The sequence below is a fragment of the Panonychus citri genome, unplaced genomic scaffold (assembly GCF_014898815.1).
Source record: "Panonychus citri isolate SS breed McGregor unplaced genomic scaffold, ASM1489881v1 Contig00134, whole genome shotgun sequence".
Classification (NCBI taxonomy): Eukaryota; Metazoa; Arthropoda; class Arachnida; order Trombidiformes; family Tetranychidae; genus Panonychus; species Panonychus citri.
Genome location: NW_026515539.1, coordinates 3,549,488 through 3,571,052, shown reverse-complemented (window position 1 = coordinate 3,571,052; position 21,565 = coordinate 3,549,488). Strand labels below are relative to the sequence as shown.

The 21,565-nt window shown below is 35.4% G+C and overlaps 2 protein-coding genes across 3 annotated transcripts; both read right to left on the bottom strand.

Moving 5' to 3' along the window:
• Positions 1 to 92: 92 nt before the first annotated feature.
• Positions 93 to 17,163, bottom strand: LOC128391223 (E3 ubiquitin-protein ligase HUWE1-like). The gene is given in 19 exon segments (XM_053351075.1): positions 93 to 993; positions 1,087 to 1,683; positions 1,778 to 3,644; positions 3,729 to 4,114; positions 4,485 to 4,869; positions 5,003 to 5,334; positions 5,337 to 7,314; positions 7,373 to 10,818; positions 10,895 to 11,017; positions 11,210 to 12,048; positions 12,123 to 12,299; positions 12,534 to 13,103; positions 13,193 to 14,599; positions 14,847 to 14,999; positions 15,214 to 15,297; positions 15,438 to 15,557; positions 15,696 to 15,794; positions 16,574 to 16,709; positions 16,920 to 17,163. Coding segments are annotated over 18 exon segments (12,711 nt in total). The 5' UTR covers positions 16,619 to 16,709; positions 16,920 to 17,163; the 3' UTR covers positions 93 to 890.
• Positions 17,164 to 18,090: 927 nt separating this feature from the next.
• Positions 18,091 to 21,208, bottom strand: LOC128391110 (G2/mitotic-specific cyclin-B3-like). 2 transcript variants are annotated; one of them, XM_053350956.1, is made up of 6 exons: positions 20,924 to 21,208; positions 19,769 to 20,725; positions 19,474 to 19,629; positions 19,193 to 19,351; positions 18,938 to 19,068; positions 18,091 to 18,847 (listed from the first exon to the last, which is right to left on the bottom strand). In XM_053350956.1, the coding sequence occupies exons 2-6, from the start codon at positions 20,576 to 20,578 to the stop codon at positions 18,793 to 18,795; spliced, it is 1,311 nt and encodes a 436-aa protein (XP_053206931.1). In that variant the 5' UTR covers positions 20,579 to 20,725; positions 20,924 to 21,208; the 3' UTR covers positions 18,091 to 18,792. The 2 variants fall into 2 exon arrangements, with proteins under 2 accessions (XP_053206931.1, XP_053206930.1); XM_053350955.1 differs by having other exon boundaries at positions 19,769 to 21,208.
• Positions 21,209 to 21,565: the final 357 nt, after the last annotated feature.

The following is a 21,565-nucleotide window of genomic DNA, read 5'->3' as shown; positions in this document are numbered from 1 at the left end:
AATTACATTTGATGTCTCCCATCAAATTGATGATTCAGTTGATTATCAATTCATTTAAAGGATAATAAAGTTAATTAATTTGCAACAATTGATTAATTAATCATAAGACAATTTATTATAGCAATACCAAATTTACACTTTTTTCCATTCGAGTTACTTTTTTTATGCAATTTAGTCTCAAATTCAAATTTTCTTCTCGTTTTTTGATCATTTTGTAAAATAAAACTCTTCAGTTAACTACTAATTTTTGTTTAATCACAGCCTTTTATCATCAATAAAAATGGCAATAAAGTCAATTTTTCACAATTCAATCTTTTCGGTTTGTAAATTTTGTTTTTTTTTATCATCTCTCTTAGTTTTTTTGTATGAATTGTGTTAATTGATGTTGAATTATTTAGTGTTGTCTGTTAACCGAAATTAAACAAAGGGCCGTAAACACAGGGATAGGGAAAAGCAAAAATAAAAGGTTGATTGCAAATTCTTATTTAAAGACCCGTAGCCATTGTTTAGTTGTTGTTGTTATGTGATGATGATTGGGTTTTGAAGGGTTTGTGCTTCAGGTTGAAGCAAGAATGAACTTGCTGATTTCAAGTGTATTTCTTTTCTTTGAATCAGAGACAACGTAAATGGGTCGAAATGGATTGTATCAATTGTAGGGATGAAGCTTGAGTTTGATAAAATTCTCGTTTTTTTGTTTGTTTGTTTAAGGTGAGAGGTCATCTTTCAATGTTTCTTTTTCTTTTGCTCAGTACAGCTTCTTTAATATTCAAACGAATCCTACAAGCAGCTGAATTTATTTTATGCTTGTAATGTCGTCAGATCCATATGAGCGTCAACCTCAAAAATATAATTACAAAAGGTTGTTGTTGTTATTGTGTTTTTGATTAAGATTAGGCAAAGCCGAATCCCTCGGAACATTCGTGAATGGCTTTTAACATCATTGTTTTCAGTTTATCGTATGTTTCGTAAGCAGGAAGATCCAATTGATTGAAGCTGATTGAAGAGAAGGAATGAAAAAAAAATTAAAATTATTATTAAAAATTATTAAAACAAATCTAAGAAAGTCAAGTAAGAAAAAATTCTCACCAAGTATGAGCTGAAGGCAATCTATCGGTGGATCGATCATCTCGATGAATTTGGAATCGCTGGGTACCATTCATACCCTCTAACGCGGAGAAACCTTGTAATGGTACTTTGGATGTTCCAGTAACAAATTGTAAAAATTTGGCCCGATCGGCTTGATCAAATGATCTCAACGCTCGCCAGAACCATTGGATTTGTAAAGAGTTTGCTTGGTATTTGTGGTATTCACAATTTGCTTTTAGGTCATCGATATCAATATTTGGTAGACCAGAGATCAACAATTCCAATTCTTGTTCATTAAAAATTGAAATAAGTCGCTTAGGAATTATTTCATAAAAACCTTCTAAGAAACTGCTCAACTGTTTCCTTATGGAACCAGTCATTTTTTCTTGGCAAACAAGTCGAACGTATTCGTGTTTGTTTTCTTCTGTAACTTCGATGTTTCTTCCATTAGGTTTGAGATCTCGTATTTCAGTGACCCCAAACTCTTGTACCTCCAAATTGAAGGTTTGTTCAATGTCCAATTCTTTAACATCATGTTCTAGTAAAAATACCAAACTTCGATAAAAACTATAATCTTCACTTTCCATATCGTGATAACTGAAAACAAATAAAATAAACAGTGTAAATAAAGTTAATAAATATGAGCAAAGATAGTCCATAGTAAATTCAGGTAAAAAGCTCATCAACTTACTTGACTAATTTTCCTAAGATATGCTTATAGAAAGATCTTGTAAAATAACATTCCAATAATTTGTTATCATAAATCGCTTTAGCAATAACTCTTCCCACGAATTTGAAATATTGTAAATGATTAGAATTGCAGTGGGAGGCAGAATTTATCATGTATGTTACACGATCTCCGGGTGAGGTGGTGAAAAGAGCATACATAGGATTGAAAATTTCTCTTGAAATAATTGTGTACCATTCTCGTAATAATCCACCAGCATCTTGACCTTCTTCACCTTCGAAAACGATATAGAAACGATTTTTCCACTCTTCAGTGGTACGACGATAAAGTTCCCTAAATGAATCTTCGAAAACATGTTCACGGCGCACATGAACTGGAAGATCTTCACGACGAGCACCATTTTCCATTCTTTCAAGTTCTTGCCTGAAATATCTTCGTTTAACATCAAAGTCTAAAACTCTGGTATGATCAACCAGAACTGAGAATGGACCATTAGCTAGAGGAGTAGTGGATTGACGGAGAATTTGATTTAAAACAACACGATGAGTTTCAGCGAATTGAAGGAACTTCTGAGTATCAACAGGTAAATTGGTTGATACAGTTGTAGTTGAGTCTCCAGAGGCATTTTCAACCATCGGAGAAAGAGCCGAAAAATCTTGATTAACATGAGCCAATTGAGTTTCTCGACTTTCATGACGATTCTCACGGCGACGATTCTTGGGTTCTTTTTCAGAAGCATGTACAAGGAAGAAAGCTTCAACTGCTGGTTGTAAGACAAGAACAGCATGATGATCGGGAGCATCGGCAAGTTCAAGGAGACAATTACTGAGACATTCCCAAAGTGTATTTAAGTTAAGCTTTGAGCTTAGACTTTCTTGTTCCTGGGTTTCCACTTCAGTTGGATTTTGCTCGATCGCATTAGCTGTTGATGAGGAGCCTTCAGAATTTCCTGAGGCAACAACATTTGATGGACCCTCTGATGATGCTGAAGGCTGATTGTATCCAGTAACTAAACGTCCACGGAGCTTTTGCATTCTAATTGATTCTCTCAATTGAACAATGACTTTAAGGATTCGAAGGAAGAAACTTTGACTTGATGTTTTGGATGTCAAAGCAGCCATGGATGGAAGTTGAACTTCTTTCGAGGCGGAACTATGCTTGATATGAGTAGCAGCATTTATCACAATACTTGCAGCAGTGAATCGATCTTGGATAATACCTTTAAGAAGTTTATCCGCATTTGAATCACTGTTATCATCACTGGGCTCCCTTGATGAGATATTTAATTTTCTAAGTTCTTGATTCAATTTTGTAATATGTTGACTAACAGTAAAACCTAATTCTCTTGCACCTTCAAGAAGAAGATTTAAAACAATGTCTCGAGTGGCTGGGCAACTACGAGAAAGGCGTAAGAGTAATGATGTTGCATCTTCAAGTCCAGCTTCAGAACAAGATTTTGATGTAAGCACTTCAACAGCCAATTTAATGGCATCTTCATTGATAACCAATTTTCTTTCAGTGGAACTCTCCCCTTCGTCTTCTTTGGTTTCTTTTGTTTTCGGTTTATCAGAGGAGGCTTGTGAGGGTGGAACAGCGACTGGTGCTCCTTCATTTGATGTACCACTTTGTTCACCTGCTTGTGATGTGGAGGCTGTTGCATAGTATGGCGAGTTATAGTGTGGTAATGAAGCAAGAGCAACAAGTGAAAGTAAACGTAAAAGCTTATCGGTGAGAAGTGAACTTCGTTTAACAACAGGATGAGATAATAAGTTAATAATCTGAACCAGAGGTGAGCTATCGCCATCTTGACAAGTAGCATCACTTTCGTTGGAACCAGAAGCTTGATTACTTGATTGGTAAGGACTTGAACCTAGAGAAGATAAAAGAAAAGTAAAAATAGTGATTAAGTTAATTGAGGTTAGTTGCTAATCGGTGAAATTTTAAATTAACTTACTATGACTTTTAATAACACTTTTTCCTTTCTTGGTAGAATTAGAAGAGTCCAATCTTAAAAGAACTTCCCAGAAATCTGGGTCTTTACAGGATTTATTACATGAACTATCATCACGAGATGATTGAGAACTTGAAGATGACTTTTGTTCTTCTCTGGGTGAATCTACTCTCAATGATTGAGGGAAAGATTTTGCTAATGAGATGAGAGTATCTAAAACATGTCTACAAACTAATGGAGCAGCTTGCGGATGAATGGTGATCGAATGATTTACTTGGCTTGCTCCCTTTTTACCACCAGAGCCTCTAAGTATTTGGAACACGTTAGTGCGACAACCAAGAGCAGCATCCAGAGATATGGATAACCATGATGGAGATTGATTTGATGATCTGAAGAATGAGAGAAAAAAATTCTAAGTTAATCAAGTTCAGAGTAGAAAAGGTTTGACTAGAAAAATATTGGTGAGCCCTCAGATCTCATAATCTTAACCATCATAAGAGCAAGATTACACTGAGTTTCTTCAATATTCGTCTCAATAATCCGAGGAAAAGGAAAAAAAAAGATAGAGGAAAGAGAATTGACAGGGAAAGGGGAAAGTGTAGAATACAGGAGAAAAGGTGAAGAGAGAAAGAATAGAAAGGAAACTCGGATTACGAATTAAATATCGAATACTACAAAGTGAATCTGCTCTTGATCAGGATGTCAGTTTTAATCATAGGACATGTAAAATAATATCGGAAAATTTAAAAGGAAACTTACTTATTAAGGATAGAGCCACTGCTCGATTTTCGAGTTTTTGGTTCAACGAAATCTTTAGGGTCTCTAGTCTTTTCCATGATTGCTAATAATGATTTGATTACCCAAACTCGTGTAGCATAGTGATGACATAAATTTTTTAAAACACGTTGTAAGCGACAAACATTAAGTTTTGGTTCATCTACAAACAGTAAAATGAGAAGGCAACATAGAGCCTCATGATCGAGAAGTTGTCTGCCTTTGAATCGACCTGGTGGAAAAGGAGGACGAACTTGAGTTGGATGACCTGATGAGGTACCATAATTGGAAGAGTTAGTCCCACGAGCACCAAGATCCCATAACCAGTTTCCACCCTGAGCTGTACTTATTGCGTATCGGTTTCGACCAGCTAAACGTGAGAAAAAAAAGAATGATTTGTAAGAAGCTGTTTCTTATAACATGATGATGCTTCGAATTTTGATCCGAATATTAAAGATAAATGATCATTGTTAACCGGTCAAAAATAGTAATAAAAAACTTACACGCACTTCTGAGTATTCTTGAAAGTGTGGTAGTAGCATGAGATGCGAGGAATCTTTCAGAGAATTGACGATGTCTTGCTTCTAACTCTTGGCGGAGATTTTGAGCCTCTGATGCCAAATCAAGAGGTAAAAGAGCCAAAAGACTATCATCCATATCGGCTAAAACTTGACGACGGAGTCCTGGTGGTAGTGTTTGAATGAAAGATGCCGGATCAACTGGGGCATCTGGGCTGGTAGATTGAGCTTGTAATCGCTGCTGTTCAGCTCTTTGCTGAGCAAGAACCTCTTCTTGAATGTTAGGTGGAAGAGCGGCGAGAAATTCAGGATTAACTTCACTTAAAACGTTAGTCTCACCTCCAGATGCAGTAGCTGTTGCAGAGCAACGGCAGCGGCAGCAACTGCGACAGCGGAAACAGCGGCAGTAGTAGTGGTTGGTGCAGGAAGTTGGGAGCTTGACGGTTGATTAGTAGACGCGGCAGTAGTAGCAGCGGCATTTCGTTGTTGTTGAATACGTTGTGCTCTCAATTGGTCGGCAATAACTTCTTGTCTAATATTTTCAGGTAAAGCGGCAAGGAATGATGGATCAACACCCTCAGGTAATTCAGTATCACCGAGTAGATTTTGAAGTTCAGAGTTATTATTAGAGCTTGTAGAACCAGCTGGTTGTTGAGTTTCTCCAGTAGGTGTGGAAGTATTAGCTGAACCCTCACCATTTGCAACCTCAACAGTGTTGTCAGGCTCTGGAGCTTGTGGAGCTGAAGGTCCTGATGCTCTTCCTTCAGATTTGTTGTCGGAATTTTCTGGTTGAGTTGTCGGTTCATCAGTTACTGAAGTAGCATTACCTTCACTACTACTATTGGTAACAGTTGATAGGTCTTCAGGTGTAATTGCACCGGTTGCGGGAAGACCATCACTACTAGAAGCACGTTCAGGTGGTGGAGGAGGTGGATCATCTCTGTGAGAACGTTGATCTCTATGTCTACGATTTTCATCGACATCCATAGGTCGAGGATTTTCCTCTTCTCGAGTGCTCAATGAGCAAATCATTTCTGTGATTTCATTGTCATTTTGAACTGATGTAGTGTCATTAGATGGCGAAGGTGAAGACGAGTGTTCATCTTCAACTTCCGCTTCGGTGTCAGCTTCAGGAGGATCACTAGCTGACACTTCTGGTGCACCAGGGACCAAATCTACAGGCTGAGCACGAGTTCGATCTCCAGTTCTTAAAGCTGATTGTCGTTCAGAGCGACCGGTGATATTTGTTGAGGCCATAACGGGACCTAAAACTTGTTCAACAATTGATGCTGCAAGTCTTTCAGTGTTAGCGTAAACAGTAGATTCAGTTTGTGGTCTTGGCTCAGAATCTTTCGATCCATTCTTTTCATTTTTATCTCGAGCCATCTTTTTCTTTGGTTTCTCTTCTTCTTCGAGCATGTTTTTTCTTTTTTCTTTACGTTCAGCGAGTTCTTCATCTCGATATTTTTCCCACACTTCAATGATACTCATTTTGAGAGAAGCGACACAATCGTGCATGGATTCGCCATCCAACACTCGAGATTCCTCCGTCCATCGGAGCATAGCCGACGGGATAGAGCCTAAAACGGATGAAGAACCAGCACCAGCCACTAAGCCAGAGTCAGAAAAATCTAACCAATCTTCATCAGCGGTAATAATTTGAAAGTCATTGCTAGTGAAGATGACCCGGGGAGGGTGGGTTGAACTTGTACCTGAGGTTAATTGAAGTATTTGTTGAGCCGTTGATGGTCCTAACAGTCTCTGCAGTATAACAGGTGGATTTGGATGACGATTTGCTATACCAGAGGTCCAATTTGGATGGGCGGCTCCAGAAGTACTTGTAACGGGAGGTCTATACATCCTTTGACGGTTACTTCGATGAGGTCTTGATAAAATACTTGCCGTGGTTGAGGCTGATGCAGGATTCATACCAACTGAATCACCAATTTCACCGGGACGAACAAGTAATGGATGAGAAATAGATACACTACCTGGAGCTGGAGGAACAGAAGGTTGAGTAGCATCGACTGTGTTGGATAATTGTTCATTTTCTAGCATAGGTAGTATGGTGGTTAACCTTAAACTACCTTCAGTAAAAACGGAGGCCGGAATCATATCTTCAATATCGAAAACAAGTTGTTCATTGTCTCTTTCATAGTTTCTTAAAACTGAATCATCGATATCTTCTTGATTAACATAAGCTGAGATTTCATCATCTTCGACATCATCATCGTCAACATGATCATCTTCATCTTCGTCCTCGTCTTCTTCATCCCGTTCTTCTTCATCTGGATTACCTAAAGATATTGGTGAATATAATAAACACAAATTATAATAATAGATTTATTAACTTACTTTGGTCATCATCATCTTCGTCTTCATCTTCTTCATCACTGTCAGATTCATCATCTGATTCTGATTCAGCTCCATTAGAATTGATGACATTATCATGATTTTCTTCAGGTTCCATAGCGACATTGTGTTCATTACGGATAACTTCATCAATCAAATTACTTGATCGAGAATGAGAGTCATTGTAAACATCAAAGTGAATACCTTCTTCGATAACAACCGCTTCGTTGTCAGTGTTATCCTCGACATTGTGGTAAGTCCGGGCATCACTTTGTTGGTTCATTATTTCATTATCAAGAATTTCTGGCTCAACATTACCCGATGATTCTGTCACGGGTCCTTCGTTTGTTTCATTAACCAGGTTGGTCATTTGGTCGACACCTCCAGAAGCAACAGCATCTTCTTCCATCGCTTCAGTGTTCGAAGAGGAAACATTTCCAGTCTTTGGTCTCTTTGCTTGAGCAAAGATTGAGGTGGGCAGATTAATAATTTTGGATAAAGTTTCAAGTGGTTTAAGAGCAGCATTAACCGTTAATGCCATGTGTGGTGATGAAAAGTCTAGTGAGTGGGTTATTCTTGCAAGGTCATTGACGATTCCTCGTCTCAACATTATTTTAACCATGTTATTAAGAGGCGTTGATTGTGTACGAATTGGGTTTTGAGGAGTTTGAGCTACTGATGGACACGAATCAATCATTGTGTTGATTATACCAAGAATCGCTTGGACTCTGACATGTTTTTCATTTGACTCTGGTAAAGCTAAGGCACGATTAAGAGCAGATTTAACTTCGCTGACAAGTATAGCTTGAGCTTCGGGACAATGATTAGATGATGACAAAGCTGCAATTAACACACGAGTTAAAGCTGGACAGTTTTTATCACCAACATTTTGAGTGTTTGGTAAAAGATGGTCCAAGATGAAGGATAAAGCGGAACATTCTTCTGATATCAAATCATTGTGTCCAGCATGATAAACATGCTCGGCGATTAATTTAGCAACAACAGGATAAGAACGAATTAGTTCAGCTAAAAGACGCATGATGCAAGATTGATTAAGTAATGGTCGAGATTTTTTCGCAGATTCTTCGTCTTTAAAATTTAACCCTCCAACTTTATCACTTGGGCCAGCAATAGGTTCTTCGGGTGCAGTTATCTCATCGTCATCTTGTTGAACTAAATCAGATGATGATTCACGAGCAATTCCACGAGAAAGAACAGGACAATATGAGACACCAGCGGATCCTTGACCGATAACAGATTTTTCAATAGTAATAGAAAGTTCTTCTTGAACTTGGCCATTTGTTTTGACAGTAAGAGCATTAAGGAGATCATAAATAACTTCTTTGATAATATTATTTGGTACATGAACTTGATTGGTCTGTTTAGAAGGTAATGCTCGAAGAGTTTGAACAGCTTGAGCACTCAACATACGAGTTTCATCTTCTTCACGTTTAGATTGAGGATAAAGAGAAATCCTCAGAATAGATTTCGTTATTTCAATAAAGTGTTCCTTGTTTCTACAAGCAGCTGGACCCAATACTCGAAGGATATAATTCATTTCTTTACAATTGATTGTCGGATTATGTAGAGTCGCCCTGATAACACGTTCCATTGTATATCGTAATGTACTAGGATCTTCTAATACGTGACGGATGATCAACGATGCTAATGAAGTAAATCCAGTAAAACCAGAAACTTGAGTGAGGTTCAAGATACTTCGAACACCACCAAGCTCTTCAAATATAGCAGCTTGTTCGTAGTTACGAGTTAACCGTAAAACCAACCTCATAACAGCGTGTAAAGTTTCAGGGTCAACAGGGATTCCAATAAAACCAGTACAAGCTCTTATAATTGCTGTACATTGATAGGATTCAAGTCCTTTAACAACAACATAGTTCAGTGTGGATGTTTTTGAAGATGAGGCTGCCGCTGCTTCTTCAGTTACCTCCATGGCTTTATCGTCACTAGAAAACATGATTGGTCTCCAATTTCCTGTTTCTTCATTGATTTGTACCATTGTGTTAAACTGTACAGTATATTTACGACGACTTGCTGTGAATCTAACGAATGAATCACCATTTTTATAAGCATCGTCAATTGTTTTGTTATTATTCAAAGTATAGATGGTCCATTTACCACTTCGATCATCAAACCATTTCCATTGACGTCTAGGAAGAGCCAACAAAGGAGCTCTTCGAGCCGAGGCAATAGCTGATTTCTCATAAAGATCAATCAACAAAATGGCTGGTGAAAGCCATTTAGGTGTGGATAGTGAAGTTGATTTATTTGATGAAGTTAAAACGAGAGCATTTTGTGCAGATTCCAATAATTGCACTAGATTGTTAATCAGATTGGTCTCACTAATCAAGGCAGCGCATTGATTACGTTTCTCTTCAAACAAAAGAGAGAATAGATGGATTCGGGTGGCAGATTTGTAGGCTTCTGGTAATTGACTTACTTGTGACGCCCACTCGGGAATACTTCTTTTATCTGAAGAAGTCATCGGTTGAGCACTTTCCAATAATTTATCAACGTTAATACTTATTTCTTTTATAAGTTGTTTCAACATTTGCTCAGTCCATTTTTCACTATTTCGATGACAAACAGCAAGAAGTAGATCACAGACACGATAAACTGTTTCAGGTAAAGTATCGAGAAGCTTCAAACATCCAGGAAGTAATTCATTGGTAAATCCATCGATTGTTTCTTTAGACATTGGTTCATCATCTTTATCAGGTTGAGTTTGAGATGTTCCCTCGGCAGGAGCATCCGGAGTAACATTATCATCAAGAGACATTGCAATTGCTCTAATCATTTGATCTTCTTCTGACATTTCCCAGTCTGAACCACCAGATCTTGTAAGTGAAGGATGACTGAGCAAATAGTCAGTTGCTTGTTCAAGAGAGTTTGCATGAACAAGAGCTTCAAGAGCAAGTTCTCGAGCAAATCCCATATCCATCAGTTGTTGTAAATGTTCATTACTAATTCCTTGTTCTTCCAGCTCATTTCGTCGACTGGTTCGAGCTGTGGTTGAAGTGGTAGTTGTACTTGTACTTTCTTTAGCTTCTTGATCTTTTTCTTTTGATAATTTTTCTTGGATAATAACCTCGCCTTTAAGTAAATGGCAGAATATGGCAAGAACTGATTCAGACATTCGTTCACCGTAAACTTTAAGTGGTTTCTTATTCCACAAATGCATTACACATTCAAAAGCTTTTTTATGAGTCTTGATAAGATATTTAACAGGATCGAATGGTACAAAATTGGGTTGTGTTGTTTTAGTAACCATTGTATGAGGTGATTCAAGAACCATTTTTGGATTAACCATTTTTTCAAGTAACATAAGCCATGAGTCCAAAAATTCACCAGTTCCATCAGGAACGTTTGAATGCTCTAAGCCTTCTTCAATTGGAACTTTACCTCCTTGTGTTAATGCCCAATGAAAAGTGCTGTTAGAAGAAAATAAAGATTAGTTAGTGAAAAGTAAATTATCGAATTTATAAATGTAATCTTAAATGCACTTACTCAAAGAAAGCATCTTGACCTCCACATTGGACAAATTTCTGCAACATCAAATGATACGGAAATTTTCGCTCATCGAATAGCATTGGTGAAGTAAATCCAACAGAGCATGTATAAAATGTAAGCCTAAATTGTAAATAAAAAATTAAATTGTTACAAACAAATTTACCAGCTTACGAACGAATTAAATTTCGCCCAAAGAAACGATGGAGTCGTCATTTTTCTAGCATCGATTCGAACGTACTGATCACGAAAAAAACACAATACGTAGATACCAAATGCAACGAGACTTTAATCATTTTAGAATTTTTGACTTGCCTGAATTTTGGAATGGGAGAAGTAGGAGGTGGTGTCCAGGAAAGACCTTTGGCTAACAATTTAGTCAAATGAGTAGCAACTGATCTCGCAGCAGGAAATGGTGCAACAGGTATTGTTGGAATGGAATGATGATTTCGTCGATGTCTCAAGGGAGAATTGACACAAAGTTTAACCAAAAGGCCGAAAAGCTCTGCTAAAGCACGACCCAAACGAGAAGCACTTGATAGCAATGGTTTAATTTGTTTCATTTGTGGGCCTGGTTTCGGTGCTTTAACATCTTTCTTTTTACTATTTTCAGTATCTACACTAAGCCCATCGCAAGACTCTTCGATCTCCATTTTACTTTCTTCATAACTTCGACCGGTTGGAGAATTGTCACCGTCTTTAGAGAGAGAAGCAAGTTTCTCTACTTGATGTCGACCGAATTTCCAAGTGACTGTAGCAGTTGAATCGGAGCAAAGAGCAAGAAGAACTGTACTTTCCCATACTAATGAAGTATAAAGTTGACTTAAACCTTTAAGAACATTAAGACCAATATCAGATCCCCAATGAGTGACAGTGAGATTTCGTATTTCAGGTTGTCCTGTTCTACAAACGTGAACAAACATTATGATGTACGCGTGAGCAGCTGACATGTGATGTAGCAAAGGCGTCAAACTAGCTGATTGGAGGGGATCACACCCAGTACCTTGAGCCTTCAAGGTTGCTTGAACAAGCTCTTCAAGAAGAACGCTACCACCAGGAGCAGGGAGAGGTTGATGTAAAGGTTCAAGACTATTGAGAACTTCGTTTAGGTTTGTTAATCCTAATTTTAAGACTTCACGCTCATAGGTAAGAACCTGATAAATAAATAGATAAATTGAAACAATTAGTGAATAAATTCAACAATTTTAAGATAATCTTCATCTCTCACCTGAAGAGACTTGCAAACACTTGATACCGAGAGGCAAGCGGGTGTCAATGGGAAGTCAATTGGAAGATTAGGGAGACGTAAAATGTTGAGCAAAGGTTCTAATCCTTTCTGTTTGACGAATTCTCTACAATGGTCATCGGTGGAATTATTTGAAAGAATTGCATCAATTAAACGCATCTATAAGTAGAAAAAGAATAAAAAAAAAAAACAATCAATTAAAAATAAAATTTGAATTTTTCCATTTAAAGTTAATCATCGAATAGATAAAGACATTAACTTTTTCAATGGTCCCTATAACTAGGAAACATTTCTCAGCAAATTTTTCTTTTGCTGTATGAATAGATTTAAACTGCTATTTAAAGGTATTCTCATTATTTGATAAGTCATTTTCAATGTTCTGTAACTACTTACGACATGAAGGATATAATCAACCAATGGAACAGGTTGTTTATTGTTTGCAGGAGCAGATGATGATGTGCTAGCCTGTTCTTGTACTGGTTTAGGTACGATGAGAGATCCAGTTGCTGGTGCCGCAGTTGTTTCTTCATCTTCTTCGTCTTCTTCATCTGATGAACCCGCTTCGGCACTTCCACCAGGCATAACAGGTCTAATACTGTCACTTTGTCCAGCATTAGCTTCAGGTCCTTTGGCTGCAGGTTTTGAACAGACAAAGTTAGGATCTGATCCAAGTTCACATAACTCTTTTAGAAGCTTAATGATAGCAGTAGTTGCTTCAGATCGTAAGCTTGGTTGGTGTCTCATGAGCTCATCCATAGCACTACCCAAGTTGGAAGCTGTATCAACCATTGGATCATTGCTTCTTCTTCGTCTCATTGCAGGTAAATAATCGGGTGAAAGTAACAATTTGAATATTTTTTCAAAAGGTTTATGGGGAGTGAAAGCTTCTAGTCCTCGAGTATTGAGACACAGAGCACTAAAGACATTTGGTAAACCGGCTATCACTTCTCGAGTTGCAGGAATCTAGATGGAAGAAGATAAAAGAATTAGAAAATAATGGAAAGAGCTAGAAAAAGCTAAATTATGATGAAACAATCTATGGATGAATTTACCTCTTTAACAAGTAAAGCGTGGAGAACTACGTCTGTTAAGCCACTTTCTTGTAGAGAGGAAAGTAAAGAAGGTTCTTGAAACACGTAAACGGTCACAACATCAGTGGCAAGCATAAATAAATATGGTCCATAATACTCAGCGTTACTTATGATGTGTCGAAGACATTTAGGTAATGGACCATCCATAAGATGACGAATACTATCAGAAAAGGATGAATCTTGGATAGCTTTTTTAAGGAAATTGAACATTGATTTTAAAACAGCAGCTCTTTGGGGATATATTTGAAGATCTCTGTTATAAGACATGTTTCCAGAGGTTTGACCAGATTTATCGATATTTTCAATTTCCATTGCGTTGGAGCTTGAGGCTTTCTCACTAGATAAGGCATCGACTGAACTTATCGATGCAGAGGTTTCAGTTAGAACTCCATCCTGAGATTCTCGACGTTGATGGCCAACATCAATTTCGAATGGACAATCTTTTCGGCAAATATCAACTTCATATTCTAATCTATTGATGAGAACATTTAATCCACCATGACTTTGAAAAGCATTCATATCAAGATTTGTAATCAAATCGATAACTCGAACAGCACGAGTCACAAAGGTTATATGCTCAGGGTCACTTCCAGTCCAACTAACAACTTTGAGTAAGGATTCAATCATTCCACATGAAACCAAAGCTTCACCACCATTTTCATAACTAGCAAGATGATACAAAAACGAAAACAATGCGGTGGCCAGTGATATAGGGAACAGGTTGGTATTACCATCAATAAGAGCTTGAATACAACTTCTAACAAGAGTTGGCAAGAACCCGTGGTAAGAAGCAGCACCGGTAACATCAATAATGGTATTTAATTGAGTTGTATGATCGAGGTGGATCACCGAAGTTAATGTTCGCAATGCAGCAGCTTTGATATCCAATAATTTGAGTTCTTTTAATTCTAGAACGTCGACTAATTCTTCGATGAAACCATTATATAAAACATTATTAGCATTATCAAACATGGACATTGCATTACTATGGACTATGATTGAGAGAGCTTGAAGGCGAGCTTGAACGCAATGAAGCCTTTTACGGTAGTTGGAAAAATTATGGGCCAACCTTAAATGTGTAAAGAGAAGCATTTGTTTCTCTTTGGGCACATGATGATTTTCAAGTAGATCTTCCATGACTTGAGCTATTGTTTTATCTTTAATGTTATCCACATTTTCAATATGAATTACATTTAAGCTGCTTGGTGACTTTTTATTACCGGTTGTACTGAATGGATGGGGATTTGGACCACTTTCATCACAATAATACTCAAAGTGAAGAGTAGTGGCACTTAAAGGGTAAGAGGACATTTTTAATTCTTGACAACATTCTGCCAAACCGAAACCATTTTCTTTACCACCCCAGCTCTGTTATGAGAAAAAAAAGTAAATGGAATCATTTTTATGAGAAAAATACTCAAAAGTATAATAATAATAATAATAATTGTTGATTGTTGTAGTCAATTGTTAAGTATAAAAGTTAAACCTCAACAATTGTGCCAACCATCAGATTTTTTATCTAGCATTTTTAAAACTCAATCAGTCACATGAGGTGATACCGATTGCAGTACATGATGCCTTGCACAGAAAAACAGAAATTCGTATATAAACTCACCTCAGCTAAGTAATTAAGCCGAGTCATCAGGGCCTTTCTACGGTCTGGACTTGAACGTGTAATGAAATTAGATCGTTTGCTGAACACATAAAGTAAGTTGAGAACAGACAAGACGATTTGCATATCACTCGAGGAGAGAAGTGTTGTTAGGTGCTGGAAATGGTTGAGATAGAAAAAAAAGATAAAATTAGTTTTGCATGGCTAATAAACAATGGGAAATGATGATGCTTTTTAATTCCGATAGAAACAAACAATTACTAGAAGCTTAACGTAATCAGATATTAAAATATTTTTGTTTCTATGGTCCATCGGATTATTATCATGTTGATTTTGATAGAAATTGAGAATGACAACAAATTAAGCTCACCTCCATCGAATTGTAGACATGTTTGGAGAAACTGTGCTCTATTAAAAGAGCAGTGAATTGTAAGATAGGTATACATAACTCCTTCTATAAACAGGAACAAAGGTAGAATCAGCATCAACCCAAACAACATTTCCAATGAGGATATAGAAAAAAAAGAGAGATGAAAGCATGTATTAGAGATGGTACAATTGATTCATTAAGATTAAGGTAAGAAAATCTCTTACCAATGAGTTGTTTGAGAGATCAACAGGTAAGGTCCATTGAGTCTCCCGTTCCTTTTGACAACATTTTGCCAAGATTGAGTCAAACAAATCAAGTACATCAATCCAATGGTATAGCTCGCACTGTGTATAGATAATTAGAGAGAGAGAGAGATAGAGAAAGAGATACAGTTAATGAGTAAAAAAATAGCTAAGCCTGACTAATAAAAGTAGACATTTGTCCGTTTGTTAACGCAATTTATTATCCATGGTGCGACTTACTTTGCCATAATTCCAGGTCTTGATGCCTTTAAGTAACTCAAGGAGCTCTTTTTCATTACATCCTCGGATTCTTTCAACAAGTAGCCTACAATCAGGTGGCTATATAAGAATAAAAAGAGAATAGAGTTAAAATGCTTGAATTATACAAAGGAGGAAAGAGTAAATAAAGAAAGAGACTCTAGTGGTGTTTGTGTGCTTGTATGGAAGAAAGAGAGAGAGAGAGAGAATGATGAGCAAAGAAAGCTACAAAAAAAGACAAAATAGTAAGAGCATTGATTTAAAGGGTAGGCTGATGGAAAGAGAAAAAAGAAAAAAAGAAAGAAAGAAAAAGGTAAAAAGAGGAAAAGGAATGAGAGTAAGAGACACAGAGGAGAAATCAGAAAAAAAGAAAGAGAAGCAAAAAAGAAATAAAAAAGAGAGGAGGAGAGAAAGAGAAGAAAGGGAAGAGAAAGGCAACTAAAAGAAAAGAAAGACAAGTTGAGTGAAAAATCTTCCAAGATGAGAAGACACAACGTAATACAAACTGATTGACCCTCAAATGTCAAGAGTCAGCCAATTAATCTGTTATATTATATTAATTAATAAAATTGTTAACCTTGAAGGTTCAAATAACCAAGAGAATGGAGTAAAAAGCGAAAATGAAATAAAAAATAACCAGAATGGTCATGCTGAATATATCAAGTATCATGGTGAATGTGAATGCGTATACATAGAGAAAGAGAGAGAGAGATAGAGCACAAAAACCAAGCCACACTTTTTTTCCATAACACACATAGGGAATTACTTACATCACCCAGAATTTGGGTAGAAACAAAAGAAATTGATTAGGGGATAAGAAGATGCTGAAAAGCATACATTAAATAGACGAATTAACTTACCACTTCCGAGGAGCTTTTCTTCAATTTGGCCCTATCAATCTTCATCCTTTATCAGGGCTGGATTGAAGTGGGGGAATAGTTATTTTTACAATGAAAGATGAAATGTTAGTAGTGAAATGTGAGGCGATCTCAGCATCTAAAGGAAAAATTAGACAAAAAATGGAGAGGTTAAAATGATGAAACACAGAAATTTAACGAAAATAAAATCAATTAAACAGAAAATAAAAAAAATGAGAGAAAGAGCGAGAGCGAGAGACAGAGACAGAGAGAGAGAGAGAGAAAATAGAGAGAATAAAAAAAATAGAAAGAGAAAAAATAATAAAGACAGAAAAAAAATGGTAGGTACACTAATTGTGTGAATAGTTGATGGTGTTGGTGTTGTAATGGTTTAAAGGTGATCTGATGGCGATGATAGTTAAATGTAAACCAGACAATGAGAGAGAATATGGATTTTGTGTGATTATGATTAATGAAAATGTTCAATAGAAATGAAGCCAATTATTACAATGATTAGTTAATGATTAACTCAGAAATTAATTTGATGAAATAAAAAGAGATTAAAATAACACTGATTCACAGGAAATAACAGGAAAGCGCAGCGATTGGTCGGTAGTGTGAATCGAGATCATGCGCACTGGTTACTCGAATTTTGGAAAAAAATTTGAATCTTTTTCTTTTCCTTTTTTAATTGTGATTAACTTTTCTCCTTTTTCTTTCTTTCTATTACGTTAATTGTTTACAATTTAATTGCAACTGATTTTTTTCTTCTTCTTTTCTCACAATATGATCAATTTTAATCCAGTTTAAATTCTATTTCTGTTTCTCTCTCTTTTTTTACTTCGTTTTCTTCTTCTTCTCTTGGTCGATCACATTTTCTTTTTTTTAATTTCTTTATTCGATTGGTCATCTAATTTAATTTTCTAAATTAACATTTCTCTTTTAATCCAATCACTGAGTTAATTTTCTAATCGTCAACAATTAACTGGTATCAAATTCGGTAAATTTTTAACTCTTTTTTTCGGGTTATTCTTTTACTTTTTGTCTCAACTCAATCGATTTTTCTAGTTTCAGATCAGTTGATTGTTCGCAATTAAGGAAAAGTTTATCATCATTACAAATCGACAATTAATTTGGTTAACTGATTACATTTTCTGTCATTTGATAGATGAGAAAATTAATTAGTTGTTATGATTCTTCTATGATTAGTTGATTAGTTTAGATGAGAATCGAATTGATCTTCGAAAAATTCAATCATAAGAAATTAACCAACAATTAGAATTTGATTTCTCTTTAATTTGTTCAATTTAATTTCTTTCGTTAATTTACATATTCTATGAATCCAATTAAATTGAATTGGATTAAAAATTAGATTTAATTACAATGGAAAAAAATGTAAACATAATTTTCTTCAAAAAAGATTTCGTTTATTAAGCAAAAAGATTTGATTATAATTAGAATTGATTGAAGTGATTTATTTACTATTAATTTAGAAAATGTTCTAACGATAAAATGAGAAATTTTCGATATTTAGAATCTTCGACAAGGATAGATTCGTTGTCTTTTGTTTTAATTCCATTTTATCGCAAATACTTGATTACAAATGATGAAATGATATGAAAATTGACAATAAATATAAATATTGGATTAACTAATTGGTCGATTGGGTAAAATTATAATAAAAATAATTTTGTGCTATCAAAATTTTCAGAGAATTGGAGAAATGGGAAAAAGTGAATGTTGGATCATCTAATTTGTACTTTTTTCATAAATTGTTGCTTTTTGTTGACATCAGGATTTAAAGTTGCATTGATTTTGTTTTCTGCATCTTAATTCACTTTGTTTACTATTTAATTTATCATCAGGTTCATCTTCATTTGCATCATTTCATTAATCTTTTTTCAGTTTTCTTTTTGTTTAAGTAATTTCAAAGTATAATTATAAAAAAAAAGTGTATCTATGTGTGCATAAGCTTTTGTTTACATCTTTTTACACCATAATATCTTTCCATTGAAAAGTAGATTAGAATGAGTCCCAAAATTTGTTAATCATCTTTATCATATGGAAAAACTTTTCATATTGTGTTGGGTTCAGGATTTAAACAATTCAATAATAAAGAGGAACATGGAACTAATAATTCAATGATATTCCAATGTCTTTAAGCAGATATTTTTGATGTTATTGTCGAGATACTTTGAGATGAAGAGTAAAAATTGAATTAACTATTTGGTGACCTCTTTTGGGAGGGGTGAAATTTTTGCAACTTCCATGAATATTCTGTGGAAAAGATTAAACAAGAAAAAACAATTGATCAGAAAAGAAAATAAAAGTTGTTCATTCATCAAAAGAAAATACAATTTTACTTACCTGTGAGAGTATTTTGACCTAATGGATGAAAGTGCTTGTTTGGGGGGAGCAGATATCATTTGGTTCAATTTGAACATCAAAGGGGTTAATTCTTCTTCGGTATAACCAGTATAATAATTCAACGCTTTAGACTACAGAATAAAAACAAAGAGAGAAATGGAAAAAATAAGTTAGAAAGTGTCTTAGTAGAATTTAAAATGGGCAAATGGACACACCCTCATGTATTCAACAATCTAAATCGAACTACGAACTTACCCAAACGTTGACAGAAGGGAAATGCTTCATTCTAAGAGCAAGTAAAAGAGCCGCAGCAGAGATGAATGATTCTCGCTCTTCGATTAGCTCATATTCCATTAGAGACATTTCCAGAATATATCGAGCAAGAGTAAGCTCTTCCATAGAGAGATCAGCACACTGGACATGATAAACAGAAGTTAAAAGGCGATTAGCATAAGATTAAAAAAAATTTATACATTAGGATTAAGTATTTAATCCAGTGGATAAAATTAAAATAAGTTGATTAAAGAAAAACTTACCCGGGCATAACGCCGAAGAAAACGATATGAAAGGGGAAAGCCAAGATTGAAATCCAATTTTTTGAGAATGTCCATCTCCATGAGAATAATATCACGCTTTTTGTAAAGATTGTCACAACTGTAGACAAAATCTTCAATGGCGGGTGGTATTCTTTCCTGAGAAGATAAATTTAAACCAGAAGATGAAAGAACGAGGTAAAGACGTTAGAGAAGAGAAAACTGGTTTAAGGATTGGCCTTTGAACAAGTGAACAAAAGAACAAAGAGCAACAAAGGTAAAGAAAAGGTCAACTTACATCGTATTTAGCCGCAATCAGCATCGCTGTTGCTCCAAGAAGTTGGAAATCGGTTTTCTTAAGATTCTCCTTCATGAGATATTGGTCAACCATTTTAACAGCCAAATATAAAGTTTCGTGATTGAGTGTATAATTTTGTTGAACTTCAACTAGCCAGTCAACGAGAATTGATCTCATATTTTTGGTAATCTCTTTTTGATTACTTAGGTATTTGGTGGTCAAACTTTCCGTTTCCTTTGCTTTATAATATTTGAAAATATCCCAAGCATAATGAGGCTCAGAAAATGTATCAAGAATATGTTTCGAATCATAATCATCCAGGTCTTCAGGTAAATCTTTAGGTTTAGAATAGTATGTGAGGGGATTGTTAAAATCAATTTTCACTGGGGACTCAACCTTAATTGGTGTGATTTCTTCCACTTTCACTTCTTCAAATTCGAAAGATTCTTCTTCAGATAGAGCAGCCAAACTATTTTCTTCTTTAATTATTTCCTCTGGGATTTTCTCACAGGAAACATTGGAGGTTTTTACAGTTGGATTGGTGATGATGGTTGATTTGGTCGATGCAGCGGAAGGTTTACCAATGTAAATACTTTTAACTTTTCTTTCAATAGTTTTGGTGACATTTTCTTGATTCTTGAGATCAGCTTTGGCTCTTCTGGTTAACACTTCAGGTTTGCTCTTCTTGGTAGCAATTAAATGAGAAGGCTCTTCAGATGCTCGTTTTAAACTGATTCGATGATCATCTTCAATGTGAAGAGTCAAATTTGATAAATTGGACCGATTACCAAAAACTCTTTTGGATAACATGGTGAACACAAAGTCGAAAAAAAGTGAGTTTCAAATGATAAAGATGAGAGGGTGGCAAAGGTGATGATGTGGTGATGATGATATGTAAAAATTAGTCACTTTGATGAAAGAAACATAAGTGTAAAAGACCAAAAAAAAGAGTCTCAACTGGACAATGAGATAAATTTGAAATAAAAGAGAGAGAAAAAAAAAGAATTAGGCTAATTACACAATAGAGAGAAAAAGTGAAGGTGAAGACAAAGAGAGATGATTAATTATAATGGTAACAGAAACTGTCAAATAACATGGACACACTTTGAGAGAGGAACAATTAGCTAAAGTGGGGAAAAAAAGGCAGATACACACCAATGAAAGAATAATAATATAGTGGAATTAAAAATACAATAATAATAAAAATCAATCAAGAAAATGACACCAAAATAAAAATAGTAATTAATTGATTGAAGTTAAATTAAAATGGAAGACAGAGAAAAGTGAGTCTCAAAGTGAACTCTTTAACTTGAGAGAGGAACAAAGAGTGGTGAGAATTAATTAAAGGAAAATGAAAGAAAGGAAAGAGGAAGATGAAGATGAAGATGATTAAGATAAGAAGAAAAAAAATAGATGATTAAAATATTGTAACAAACTGAATTAACGGACAGAGAAAAGAAGACAATTAAAATGAAGAGACAACTTTAAACTAACAACTTTAAAGAACCAACTGATTGCGCTTCGGTGTTTGAATTTAAACGAAACAAAATTTTCGCTTCTCCTATTGGTTGATTTTCTTACGAATTGACCAATCACGATGATCCTTTTAATCTTCTTCTCCGATAGTATCGATTGTATCGAGCGAACATCGATTCTATCGAAGGGGGAAAATAGAAGTTGAGTTGCCTCTCCCTTTCTTTTGATAATCTAAATGGTTTAAAAATCTAATCTAATCAAATTAAATCAAATTGTTTCAATTTTTTTTTCTTCTTAATCTCAGTGATTAAAACATTTGTT

What these genes read in the sequence shown, in the direction of transcription:
- LOC128391110 (XM_053350955.1), bottom strand. Translation starts at nt 20,578, where the DNA reads ATGTTATCCAAAAGAGTTTTTGGTAATCGGTCCAATTTATCAAATTTG. An exon ending in TGATTGCGGCTAAATACGAT is followed by an intron (nt 19,630 to 19,768) that starts GTAAGTTGACCT and finishes TTATCTTCTCAG; the next exon opens with GAAAGAATACCACCCGCCAT. An exon ending in TCCCTTCTGTCAACGTTTGG is followed by an intron (nt 19,069 to 19,192) that starts GTAAGTTCGTAG and finishes TTTATTCTGTAG; the next exon opens with TCTAAAGCGTTGAATTATTA.